The sequence below is a fragment of the Podarcis tiliguerta genome, assembly GCF_965153285.1.
Source record: "Podarcis tiliguerta genome assembly, chromosome: 2".
Classification (NCBI taxonomy): Eukaryota; Metazoa; Chordata; class Lepidosauria; order Squamata; family Lacertidae; genus Podarcis; species Podarcis tiliguerta.
This window is the reverse complement of record NC_139535.1, coordinates 64,818,352-64,831,270: the sequence shown is the minus strand read 5'-3', so window position 1 is coordinate 64,831,270 and position 12,919 is coordinate 64,818,352. Positions and strand designations below refer to the sequence as shown.

Below are 12,919 nucleotides of genomic sequence, written 5' to 3'. Positions count from 1 at the left end.
ACAGCTTCTGGGTCATGTGGCCAGCATGACTAAGCCGCTTCTTGCGAACCAGAGCAGTGCACAGAAACGCCGTTTACCTTCCCGCTGGAGCAGTACCTATTTATCTACTTGCACTTTGACGTGCTTTTGAACTGCTAGGTTGGCAGGAGCAGGGACCAAGCAACGGGAGCTCACCCCATCGTGGGGATTCAAACCACCGACCGTCTGATCAGCAAGTACCAGGCTCTGTGGTTTAACTCGCAGCACCACCCGCATCCCTAAGTAGCACCTTAGAGACCAACTAAGATTGTTATTGGTATGAGCTTTCGTGTGCATGCACACAAAAGCTCATACCAATAACAAACTTACCGTAGTTGGTCTCTACGGTGCTACTGGAAAGAATTTTTTAATTTTGTTTTGAGTAACACATTTGTTATGGCATAAGCTTTCATGGACTCTATCCCACTTATGAAGTCTACTAAAACATATCCCATAATAAATTTCTTAAGATGTCACAAGACCCTTTGATTGTTTATTTTTCGAGAAACTGATGTGACTATCTCTCCGGAAATGGCTAAAGATTGGTTTCCTTCTAAGTGGACATGTGTAGGATCAAAGTGCAGATCACAAACATGTAAGCAGAACCTCTTCTGACACATTTATCTTTTCCTATGCCACACCTTTCATTTTTTGTATTGCCATTACCTGGTATCTTGTGGGCTTGTTGTAGGCATTCTTCACAGTAAAGTCTGAATTTTGAGTACTGGACTCGAAACGGACTTTCTGAAATGTACAAATGTAGAGCACATCACCAATGAAGAAATGTTCTTATGAAAGCAGTAGAAGTGAAGTTCTAAGAAAAGGATGGATAATAACACCTTGCAAGGGGTGAGCTGTATTGTGCAAAGAAACGACCTGATATTATTACATCCGAAGACGAAGTCTCATATTCCAGATGACTTAGCTTCCTTTTGCTATGTGCTTCTGGCAGTTCACACTTTTACAGTAGATGATAAACTGTTGAATGCATAGCCCTTTGTGAAAATAGAATCTGGTCCTAGTGTTTAAGTGAGGTATGAACTCTTCAGACATACAAAGTTTCTCATACAACCCAGTGTTTAATGATTGTAGGGACATCAATAGAAGGGTGTTGGAAAACATTCACCCACTCAGTGCGACCTTGTACAATTGAAATCTTAAATCTTTACCTACCTACACTGCCCCCCCTTCACATATGAATTGTGTGAAGGAGAAACATGCTCAGTAAGGGCTGTGGGGCCGTACTTCCAGAGAGATCATGTGTTCCATCAGCATCAGCCTCTAGGCCCCACAATAGACAACTGTTGTTACAAAGTTTCTGGGCTGGTGTTGGTTTGTTTATTATTTTGGGTATTTGGACCTGAAGATCTCTGTGATTGGGCAGGGATATAAGGGATCAGGTGGCCCTTAGGAGATCCTGAATGCAAGTTGTTAAGGGCTTTCTAAATTAATATGAGAACCTTACACCTGGCCCAGGAACATATGGGCAGCCAGTGAAAGCTTTTAAGCACAGGAGTTATGTGTTGGCAGTAGTCTATCCTCATCAAACTGGTGCATCTCCCTTTTTTTGATGGTGGTGATTTATTGTAGATAATGGGATGAAGTGAAAATGAAAAAGAGGAAAAACCCATTTTCTCTCTGCCTTTGTGACTTTTCTTTACTTCAATGATGTATATTAAGATGGAGGTTTAAGTAGATTACGTAAGGTACTTTACAGATGGGTGAAATTCATAAAGCAAAGGGTTATTCCAGAATTGGTATCACAGTTGGCTGCACCTAGGAATGAAAGGATCCCTCTTGTTCCATCCCATAACTACCCTGGAGATTTGCACATTCAGGTGTTCTGCTCCACCACCTTCTGCTGACCTGCTGCAAATTCCTTTTCAGTTCTACCAGAACTAAATAAGGTATTTGATTATGTCCTCTCATCTGTTTTTTCCTTCCTACCCAGTGTGCATTATTATGCTGCTGGCTGGCTGCTGACCTTTCCTTCGTTAGACAGATTGCTGGTTAACAGCCCAGAATGCTAAATAGTTGGGGCTTTCTGCTTCATGAAACATCTAGTGAAAAATTCTCTCTCTCTCTCTCTCTCTATATATATATATATGTCCAGTACAACCAGTAGTGTAGTGGAGCAAGGACAGGCAGGGACAAAGTGCAACCACTTATTTCAGAACAGAAATTATGAGGTTTATGAATTTACTTTCAACAACAATCCCTTTCTATGCTGTTTGTAGATGCAGAGGGTTCTGGGACATGTGTAGGATGCCTAGTTACTTCCCACAAACTGCTAGCAACAATTCTATTGGGCCACTTGGTGATACGGGTGGGGGATTTCCCAGAATATATCCAACTGGTCCCTATGGCTCTGCAACACAGGAGGAAATCAGTAGTGCGGGGGGGGGGGGTGTTGAGCTGACTTTCAAGGAAGCTTGCCCTTCATTATTGATTTTCTCACTGAGGAATTCAGTTCTCTGAAACACACTTGGAAAATCACTGTTTCCGCTGATTGTATGGCCTTGGAAAGGAGCTTGAAAATCCTTTGAAGCCACTTTTTCAGCTGATTATGCTCTGAAGGATCTATAAAGCTCTTTAAATATGCAGCGTTCTCCTCATGCATCAGCAGCAGAAAATTACAGAAATGGTAATCTATCCCTACCATATTTTGTTCTTTTTGTACAATGGAGCTTGAGATGCTCTGTTGCTTACTTGGTTGAGATGTCACATATTCTTTGGTGTGTATCCAAATTTCTCTTCCTAGTTCCTTTCCCTTACACAGTGGTTCCCGAAGCTTTATTAAGGAACCTACTGTTGTAATAAAACTTCAAAACAACAACACTACAGTGGATATGGTCCTGTTTCTCACCCCTCCAGGTGATCTTTTCAGTTGATAAGGGTGAAGGACACCCTGCAGATACAATTGCTGTGTTCAGGGCGAGGCTTATCCAAAGATGCTCCCGTCATACCCTAGAACAGGAGCAGGAAACCTGTGGTCCTCCTGTTGTTGCTCAACTACAACTCCCACCACCCCTGTCTATTTGTCAAGCTGACTGGGGCTGATGGGAGCTGGAGTGCAACAGCCTCTGGAGGGCCCCAGGCCCCAGCACCTGTAGCCTAAAATATTTCAGCAACATCTCAGGAACCAGATAGCTTGGAAAACATAGTTATCCAGGATACCACAGCCCATACCGTTGATTTAGATGGCTTAGTCAACAGCCGCTGCCCGGTTATTAATTGCATCAAACTGGAAAGGGGGGAAAGTACCAACAGTAAGGGAATGGCAGAATAAGTTACTAGACTATGGAGAAATGGCTCATTTGACAAATAGATTAAAGGGAAATACAAAACAATCATTCACGCAAAAATGGGATATGTTCAAGAAATACCTACAAAAATATAGTAATGAGATAACTTCTATGGCAACGCTTGAATGACCCTTGTGTAAATTAAACATTATTAAATTAGGAGAAATGGTACAATATTTTATAAGAAAGTATTAGAAAATATATTAAGAGTAAGGTAAGAAGTATAAGTACATTCATTGTTGTAAATGTAACTTACATCGGGAAATGACTGGAAGTCTATTTTGACTTAGTTTAGTTTATTGGATTTTATTGGTTTATTTTTGTTTAGTTAGAAAGTATAAGAAAAGAGCACGTAGAAATACAACTTTAAATCAATATTTAACAGTATATTATTATTATTAGTTTTACCTTTTCTTTGTACGTGTATTTGTGTATGATATCCTTGATGTCAATTAATAATAAAATAAAATAAAATAAAAAGATTTAGATGGCTTAGAGAGCTACATTCCCTAGGATTTTTTTTTTTTTTTTTTTTTGCACCTGGGACACTGCTATAGAAGCATTCAATGCACAGGACAGATGGAGGAAACAAAAGAGCAGGAAAGACAAGCACCCATCTATAGAAACAGACCTGGCTGCCTCTGTTAGGAACGTTCTGGAAAAAGGAAGGAGCAGCGGAGCAGGACTCAAGGTTTCATGGAGGTTGTGGAATGGATTGAGAGACACAACTGGAAACCTTGCTGCATTCTCAGTGACATCAGCCTGAGAGGGTTTTTGAATTTGGAATTGGTCAGTGGGGTGTGGGGAGAGAACTGGCTTTCTTTTGGAAAATAGCTCAGTTTGCCAAGGCCAGTTCCAAATTCAGCCAGAAGGAGCTGATTCATCACTAAAAAGAGCAGTTTCTATGTAACTGATATTACTGTAATTATTTGTGAGTTTTCTTCATTGAACCCCTGGGGAAGGCTGTGCAGGTTCAAAGCCTATGAGGTTTTGAAAGTCATGGTCTGAGTGAACACCTGCAGTCTAATTTTTTTTGGGGGGGGGGGGTAGTGCCATGATTATTTTGCTGCTGAGAAAAACTATACATTGAGATGCGGGGGTCACATCATTGTAATAAAATTCTCTTGTTCAAGCACCAGTTGGAAGTTTTGTCCCTACCCCTCCCTCTACTCCACCTCCAGCTTCATAAATTCTGGACAAACGCCGGCTCCCTCGGCCTGAAGCGAGATGTGTGCCACACCCCATAGCCGCCTTTGACTGGACCTAACCATACACGGGTCCTTTACCTTTGCTCCCTGTTCTCCTTGCTGCACTATTGCTTTTTCTATGACTCTGCAGAGCAAACACAAGCCACACCAATGCACAGGGAGACTGTGGATGTATTTTAGCTTTAGCAGGCGCTAGAGCAGGCTTGCTCAAACTTGGCCCTCCAGATGTTTTGAGACTACAATTCCCATCATCCCCGACCACTGGTCCTGCAAGCTAGGGATCATGTGAGTTCTAGGCCAAAAACATCTGCACTAGAGTGTCGCTCTCTCATATTGTGACACATTTCCATAAAGGCTGGCTGCCACATTTTTAAAGCAGTGTTCTTCAGCTTCAATTCTTGGTGGACTTCCATCAAACATGACCACGGACTAAGCTATCTGATGACAATGAGAGCTGTTATCCAGCAACATCTGGGGACTCAAGGTTGAAGAACACTGATTTAAACAAAATGATTAAATGAAGGGATGAATGAACAATCCCCCAACCACAACTTTTGTTAGAAATAAAAGGACATACCCTTAGCTTGGAATTCAGCATGCCCATCTCGAGATCATTTTCACAGTTTTTGGCCTTGGATTTGCAGAGTTTTATGAGGCACATTTTAATTCTCATTATGAGATAATAAAACGACTTAGGGCTTGGCACTAGGTTAAAAGGAGCAGGTAGAGTCCTTCCCTCGTCAAAATATGAAAGCCAAAGCTTGGCACGTGCAAACTTCCATTCCACATCTGCATCCTCCTGCAAAAGGAACAAAGGGGAGGGGTTGCTTTTTAAAAGATGGCAATGTTACCATTTCAGAAGACAACTCAGTTCATATCATTCCACAGATGGGCAATACATTTGTTGGGACCAACCAAAATGTCACAAAAGTGCAGCAAGCTTTCGATTCTCCAGATGTCTTCCTCAGGCAAGATTAAAAAAGAAATACTAAGCAGTGTGTACATGCTTTTAAATAAATAAGGGAGAGTGGGATGTACAAAACCTAGGCTTATCTTGGAGGCATAAGGTTGTTTATAGACTCAGTCCCAGATGGAAATTGCAGGCTGAATTAGTCCCTCCCAGGAACTACAGATGTCAAGTCATACACCTAGGAATTCTGGGATAAAGAAGAAATGGTTGCTCCTCATCCCTATAAATTAAAGTCTGGCTTGCAACCCAGACCTTTTCCAAACTTTAAACAAAACACACAGGCTCCTGGATACGTAAGCTCTTTGTTACTAGAACAGTCTTGAAAAGGTGCTTTAAAAAGTGCTTTTGATTTTGATCTTCTTACACAGGTGCCAAAATGTTTTGTCCTGAAGTCAACCATCTGCAAAAATGCTGCTTATAACTTCCTTTTGCAATTAGCCATGAATCAAATGCACTACAGAAATATCCAGTTCTTTGGCATTTGATCCACTACAAATTCTCATCCCTTCTGGTAGGATTATAATCAGGCCTTTTCTTTCTTTCTTGATATGGCCTTATTCTAGAATGTGGTTCTTTTTCAGACGTAGGATGTGCAAACAAGTTCATTTCTCAGTTTAAAAAATTCACTGCTACATGACTGTCAAAGGAGCCAAGACACAAATAACAATTGTGGGAGGGCAATTCAAGGTGAGCACTGCCTGTTTTGATCTAAATGGCATCTTTCTTCTGTCTTTCCACTTGTACCTTCGGATCTTCAGATTAATTATTGTTTGCTGAGTGAAAACCAAAAAGCTATCAGCGTCAGTAAGAGAATGTGGCATCTGCTGACAGTCCATTCTTAAATCTGCACCATGATAAATGCAGGATGCTTACTGAGCTTTTTAAAACCTCTCTTCGGGTGTAATGTTGTGTTTCACAGGGATTCAAATTCAAATATAACTACATTACAAAGAGGTAGCAGCAAACAACCATCCTATTTTATGGTTAGTAGGCTGGGGGCAGGTTTAGCCATATTGTGCCCCATCATCCAAACCCAGATTAGAAATACTGTACACAGAAATGTTTCCTCAAGTGATCTTGAAATCATTTGCAAATTAAATAGAGGAAACCCACTGGATAGAAATGGATTTTGCCCTTAGAGAGAGCAAAGGCCACAGTGAGGGAACTGGGCTCCTTTGGGAGGAAGAATGGGATAGAAATGTAATAAATAAAAATAAAATAAATGACCAAGTGAGAAAAAGAGATGATCTTCCTTTTCATAATAGATGGTCACCAATTAAATTTGCTACATCATCACATTTGATGTACCTTACCTCAATTTCCTGATAGGAATTGTTGATCATGGCTATTAACATGTTGAGGAGCACAACCACCATGGTGACGTTATAAACTCCATAGAGCACATATCCAATGTTCTCAATAAACTTGTGGTCGTACTTCAGCACCACTGATATTACCTCAGACAAACCAAATATGGACCAGAATAAGGTTTTAAAACTTTCTTCTACCCTAAAGACAAAAAAAGAGTTTTTAGACCTCCATAGATACATTGTCTCCATGTGATCACAGGAACTGCAAGTACAACTAGGCAATATCCTCTGAAGTGATAAAGATACATGATGTCCCAAGAGGCTAAGAGCACTGACGAACAATATCACACCCTTACATTGGCTGATTTTCCCATTTCCAATTTTAGTCTGGATCTGGACTATGAATCCATACAGGGTTTCAATATTTCTATTGGCAATTCACTAAATCCTCCATGGATCACTGGTTAAAAAGTGAAGGTACCCCTGATCGTTAGGTCCAGTCGCAGATGACTCTGGGGTTGTGGCGCTCATCTTGCTCTATAGGACAAGGGAGCCAACGTTTGTCCACAGCTTCCGGGTCATGTAGCCAGCATGACTAAGCCACTTCTGGTGAACCGGAGCAGTGCACGGAAATGCTGTTTACCTTCCCGCTGGAGCGGTATCTATTTATCTACTTGCACTTGATGTGCTTTCGAACTGCTAGGTGGGCAGGAACTAGGACCGAACAACGGGAGCTCACTCCGTTGCGGGGATTCGAATTGCCGACCTTCTGATCGGCAAGCCTTAGGCTCTGTGGTTAAATGTGAACTAAACACACCTCCCCTCACATCTTACCTTATGCATGAGAACACAAGCTGCATAGCCATGGGACAGTTCTTGTTATTTTATTTTGTTTGTTTAAAACATGTACACTATGTGAGGAATTCATTTCTGATGAACGATCAGCCCACCCCTCTCCCCACATGGTGTTCTGAGGAGACTCCTGAATCACTGAGATGATAAGATCTAATTGAGGGGTGAGAATCCTCAGGCCCCGGCCCTAAATGTGGCCATCTGGGGCAATCTGGACTCTCACTATAGCACACCTTTCACTGGACGACACAGCTCACTGGCCTTGTTCCGTATCCTCAAGTGATTTTGCTTGCTTGAACTGTGATGATGCCTTTTGCTCACCCAGATAAATGGAGAGATGCATACTTACTTTTGTATACCTTCCTATACACAGGTAAGCATCACACCTGTTGCCTGGCATTACTCTACAGCAAATGAGCTAAACTAATGAGCATTATTGCATCCTTGTGAGATTTTGACCAGCTCCGGCCCTTCTGGAGCTGGTACAGGCCCGTCTTATCTTGAGCCCACGCAGAGCGTAGTCACGCAACGAAAGGATAAGCAGGTAATGTGCTACATGCTGAAGTTTATTTACAAGCTATGCTGAGAGCATACAGACATACATCTTGCCTCTGTGAGAGCAGAGAAGCAACTCCTCTCGACACAAAGAAACCGAGAGAACACTGAAAAACAGGAAACCAGTGTACGTCACATCCAGTCTCCCATTCCCGTGGGAACCCAACAGTAACTCTGACTGTGGAATGTAAACAATGTCTTGTGACTGCAGTTGCTGCTCAGTGAGGGAAATAGAAACCAAGAATCCTTACACTGCTTTTCCTTTTAACAGTTGAAGGGTTTTGAAAACTACATATAAAGAACTGTAAAACTGTTGTTCATATAGGCTGAGGCATGGCTTCTGTTCTTCCATTAAGCAGAACATTTCCCAGTAATAATACCTCTTATAAATGTTTGAAGGTTGTCATCTAAATCACTTAGCCAACTGAAATAAAAAACCTTGACCCCAGCAGTATCCCTCTATTAACCTTTTATTTTAATTTGGAAGGGTGCCACTATTTTTTCAGGTCCTCCCAGCAATGTTAATATATTAGTGTCAAAACTGCTATTTTCCCTCACAACTTAAGCATTAACCTCTGTTTTGGAATGCTGCCATATTTCCCTTGAAAGTCTCATTGTTATGCAGGCATTGTGAGTCTGTGACCATAATGGTCCTATACATATTAACTGAATGAGGTAGAACAGAAAATGGCACCCTCTTCCCATGTCAAAGTGCTTACTGCCAAAGCCTGCCAAATGATTTTGGCACTTGAGGTAAAAAAATAATAATAAAAAGCCCTCACATCTCTTCCCCCAGCCACTTCTTGGCAGTAAAAATATAAGAATAAGAATAAGAATAAAAAACAACTGATGATTTGTTGCCCTTTCATAATTCCCAGGCATTGCTGCTTGAAATGGCAGTCTGAGGTGGTGGGAAACCCATTGTTTAAGTTGTAGCACTTTGTGAGGCAGGTGGATGTTAACATGGAGAAGTCTACCACCAGCACCCCAGTTAGACAGCAGACTGAGGACATGACACAACTGCAGCATATGAGAAGTTGACCTCAAGCACAAGAAAGATGGGAATTTATCTGATACATGGGCTCTTTATAATAATATAATAATAATTTATTATTTCTACCCCGCCCATCTGGCTGGGTTTCCCTAGCCACTCTGGGCGGCTTCCAACAAAAGATTAAAAATACATTAAAACATCATTCATTAAAAATGTCCCTAAACAGGGCTGCCTTCAGACGTCTTCTAAATGTCAGGTAGTTCTTTATCTCTTGGACATCTGATGGGAGAGTGTTCCACGGGGTGGGCGCCACTACCAAGAAGGCCCTCTGACTGGTTCCCTTTAGACAAACTATTTATTTGACTGTCTGAGCACCAGGTTGGTCTGGACCACCAGATGTCCTTTCCTTCCTTCCCTTCCTTCCCCTTACATGTGTGCACAGACCACAACATTTTGATTTATTAGGGATTATTTGTATTGTTTGACTGTATTTGCTTTTGTTTCCCTTTGGAAAAGTCAATTAAAAAACTATTAGTCTAAAAATGCTCTTCCATCCCAAAGCTGTCATCCACATAAACTACTAGATGTCAGAAAGGAAGGGTTTTGGTTGCTGGACTTTTGGTTTTTGATCTTCCTGAGATCCAGTTCAAGGTTTTCTATTGTTTTTATGGAGGCACATTCATATGGAGCCTACTTTCTATAGTGACACAGGCCAGGGGCTCAGATTTTGTCTGTCCCTGCTATAGGCTTCACCTTGTCACATTGACTTCCCCTTCCCCCACCCAACCCAGCTTTGATCCCACTCACTACCTTCTCCCCTTCTGACTCAGCAGGAAGTAGGTCTCTTTAGCATCCTAGGGATCCACTAATACCTGCCTCCCCCTCTGTTGCTGCTACTGTGATTGGCCAGGTTGTTGTTGTGGTGGTGGCACCACATGGCGGCAAGAAAATTTGGATTGCTCCACAAGCCATGCTTAGAGTAAATCCACTGAAATCAATCGCAGTTGAGTTTGCAAACTTAAGTCCTGTAGATTTCAGTGGGTCTGTTCTAAGCATGGCTGAGTCTGGATCGAACCTGTTACGTTCGGCACTGTGATAGTGATCAGATACCCTCCTTCTTCAGGACTGAACAGGTATTTATCCACTTTGCAGAAGGATAAACTGCAGAATGGGGGAAGTGAAGTGAATGATTCAAATTTATCCAGTGAATTAAAGCTGCAAGCCGAGTCTGAAGCCGGCTGGCTGCTTCCCTCTTGCTGCAGTACACACAATCTCCCTTACTATATTGGCATCTACATATATCTGTCTCCGGAGGGAGATGGGATTTTTCCATTACTACACATCACAAGCTCAACAGAGGATATTACGATCTTTCATCAAACAAAGAATTAACACCACATAGTAATATGTGACATTAAAACCATGCAGGGGAAAAAAATGTGGCAGACAGTTGAGCTGCGTGCTGACTTCTCCTTGTTTCAGTAAGCATGAGGCTTATTTCCAGAAGGACACATCACTTATGTAAATCTCTCCTGCATAATTTCTCTCCTGTCTGAAAAAAGCATTAAGGTGTCTTTCCAGATGAATATTTTTGCCTTAAAAAGTGTTGTAGGCCTAATGTACCCATCCAGAATGCAGGGGGTGGGTAAGATCGTGGGACTGAGCCCGTCTCAGTATTTCAGACACATTCTCTGTGGGAATCTAAGCTTTTTTCCAAAACATGCTACATTTCTATGTGCAGGAATAATAAATAGTGCAGCCTCAAAAGATCTTGCCCACATGCTTTTTCTGACAGGCTTTCAGCTGATGTATTGGGGATGTTTTGGTGCTACAGCAATCTGACATGAGAACCATCTCTTGCTCAAGCAATTCTGCTAGTTAACTAGCCCCAGTGTGGGCGAAAAGCAGGTGGGCACGTCCTGGGGGTGTGGCACCCAGCGGGGGGGGGGGGGGGCAGCTGTGATGGCACCCCACCGGGATTTTGGTGCCGGGGCAGTGCACTCCCTGCCCCCTCTTCCTCCGTCAATGACCAGCCCACAGCTCAAGGTCTTTAAGTTAGTTCCTTCCCTATAGCTATATACTAGGGGCTGAACCTTTGCTTGCTTCACTCACCCTTGGCACCTATTCTACCCCCACCTTTACCCTATATCTTGCCAGCACCATCCCCGACCTCATTGATCACCCCACACTGGGTCAGATCCAGCCCAATCGTGTTCTAAATCAGGCCCACAGATGGTCCGGTTTTTACATGAGTAGAATGTGTGCCTTTATTTAAAATACATCTCTGGTTATTTGTGGGGCATAGGAATTTGTGCATTTTTTTTTTCCAAAATATAGTCTGGCCCCCACAAGGTGGGAGGGACAGTGGACTGGCCCCCTGCTGAAAAAGTTTGCTGACCCCTGCTTTAGACCTCCTGCTTTCCACTTTATGCCACCACAGCAAAGCAAGTTGACGGGTCAGACCTCCACTTATGATTTGGAATGGGCATTAGAATGGATTATTTCCCATAAAATTGGGAAACAAGTCATATTATTTCTAAGCACACTCTGAGATTACAATCCTCGCACACTTGAAACTGTGAGCCAGGGTTGGAATTCAAAGGCAACTTGTGCTCAGTTTGTAATGAACTTGCGATTTCCAGACTGGGGAATTTCATTCTCCTTGTTTCCGAAATTGGCATCATCGCTAATGGAAATGTGTAAAATAGGATTATTACTTGCAGCCATGTGACAGTGACCGCTGCATTCCTTTACATTTAATCTCTCAAAGACAAGGAATTTAATTCAGCATAAATTCAAATGTAAATTGCATTTATCTTTTTTTAAAAATGATGAATTGGAGCACTAAGAAGTGAAATACTGACAGTTGCAACCTGAAATCTGCTATCTTGTACAGCTTCTTTAGGCCACAGCCTTTAATTACGGGATTAGATACTATTTTTCACTTCCAACATCTGTCAAAGGATGTGTGCACTTGAAAGCAGAATTAAGGGCATACAGGCAGTTGAAAAATGGATGATTCATTCTGCTTGACTGAGCTACAAAGTTTTATATTCATGTATATTGTTAAGATGGTACCCAAATAGCACATAGCATTGGATGGCATAATGAATATGGAAACAGCAGAGGTCAAGTCCGAATAGCCTCAAATCTAGGGCTTTTTAAACAGTTGGTTTTTTTTTAATGCCCACTCCTGCTTCAGATGTTGGCTCTCAGGAAAGTTGTAGAACAATGTGTTGAATAAACTGATAACACTCATCCCTGTATCATCAGCATATGGAAAACCTTGAGGTGCAAAGTCCCTAAGGATTCATCAACTGCCAGGATTGTCTGGGGTTCAAAAAGAGAATAGTAGAGAATGTTTGCTGATAAGTCTCGTGATTCAGCTACTCAAAGCTGCATAGCACCCTACACAGCTTAGGTACAAGCTATCTGAAAGATTGTATTCCCTTATAAGAACCTGCCTGGGTTTTGAGATCTTTGGGGCAGGCCCTTCTCTTGATTCTGTGACCCTCACAGGCATGCTTGGTGGCGACATGGGAGCAGAGGGCCTTTTTAGTAGCTGCCCCCAGACTTGGGAAATTCCTTCCTAGAGTAGGCTCTCTCCTCGCTGTCCTTCCACTGGCAGGTGAAGACTTCCCTGCTCTAACAGGCTTTTGGGAATTGGCTGCTTTTAATGAAAGGGCTGCTGCTATGCTGTTTTTACT

General features: G+C 42.2%; 1 protein-coding gene across 2 annotated transcripts in view; it reads right to left on the bottom strand.

The window, feature by feature from the left end:
• The window catches only part of TRPC7 (transient receptor potential cation channel subfamily C member 7), a 105,810-nt gene that overhangs the window by 13,219 nt on the left and 79,672 nt on the right, over positions 1 to 12,919 (bottom strand). The window contains exons 8-10 of one of the 2 annotated variants that reach the window (XM_083428809.1): positions 6,815 to 7,010; positions 5,109 to 5,330; positions 685 to 762 (exon numbers count right to left, since the gene is read on the bottom strand). In XM_083428809.1, coding sequence (XP_083284935.1) covers positions 685 to 762; positions 5,109 to 5,330; positions 6,815 to 7,010 — 496 coding nt within the window. The remainder of the gene's footprint in view (positions 1 to 684; positions 763 to 5,108; positions 5,331 to 6,814; positions 7,011 to 12,919) is intronic. The other variant, XM_083428810.1, reaches the window with a different exon arrangement.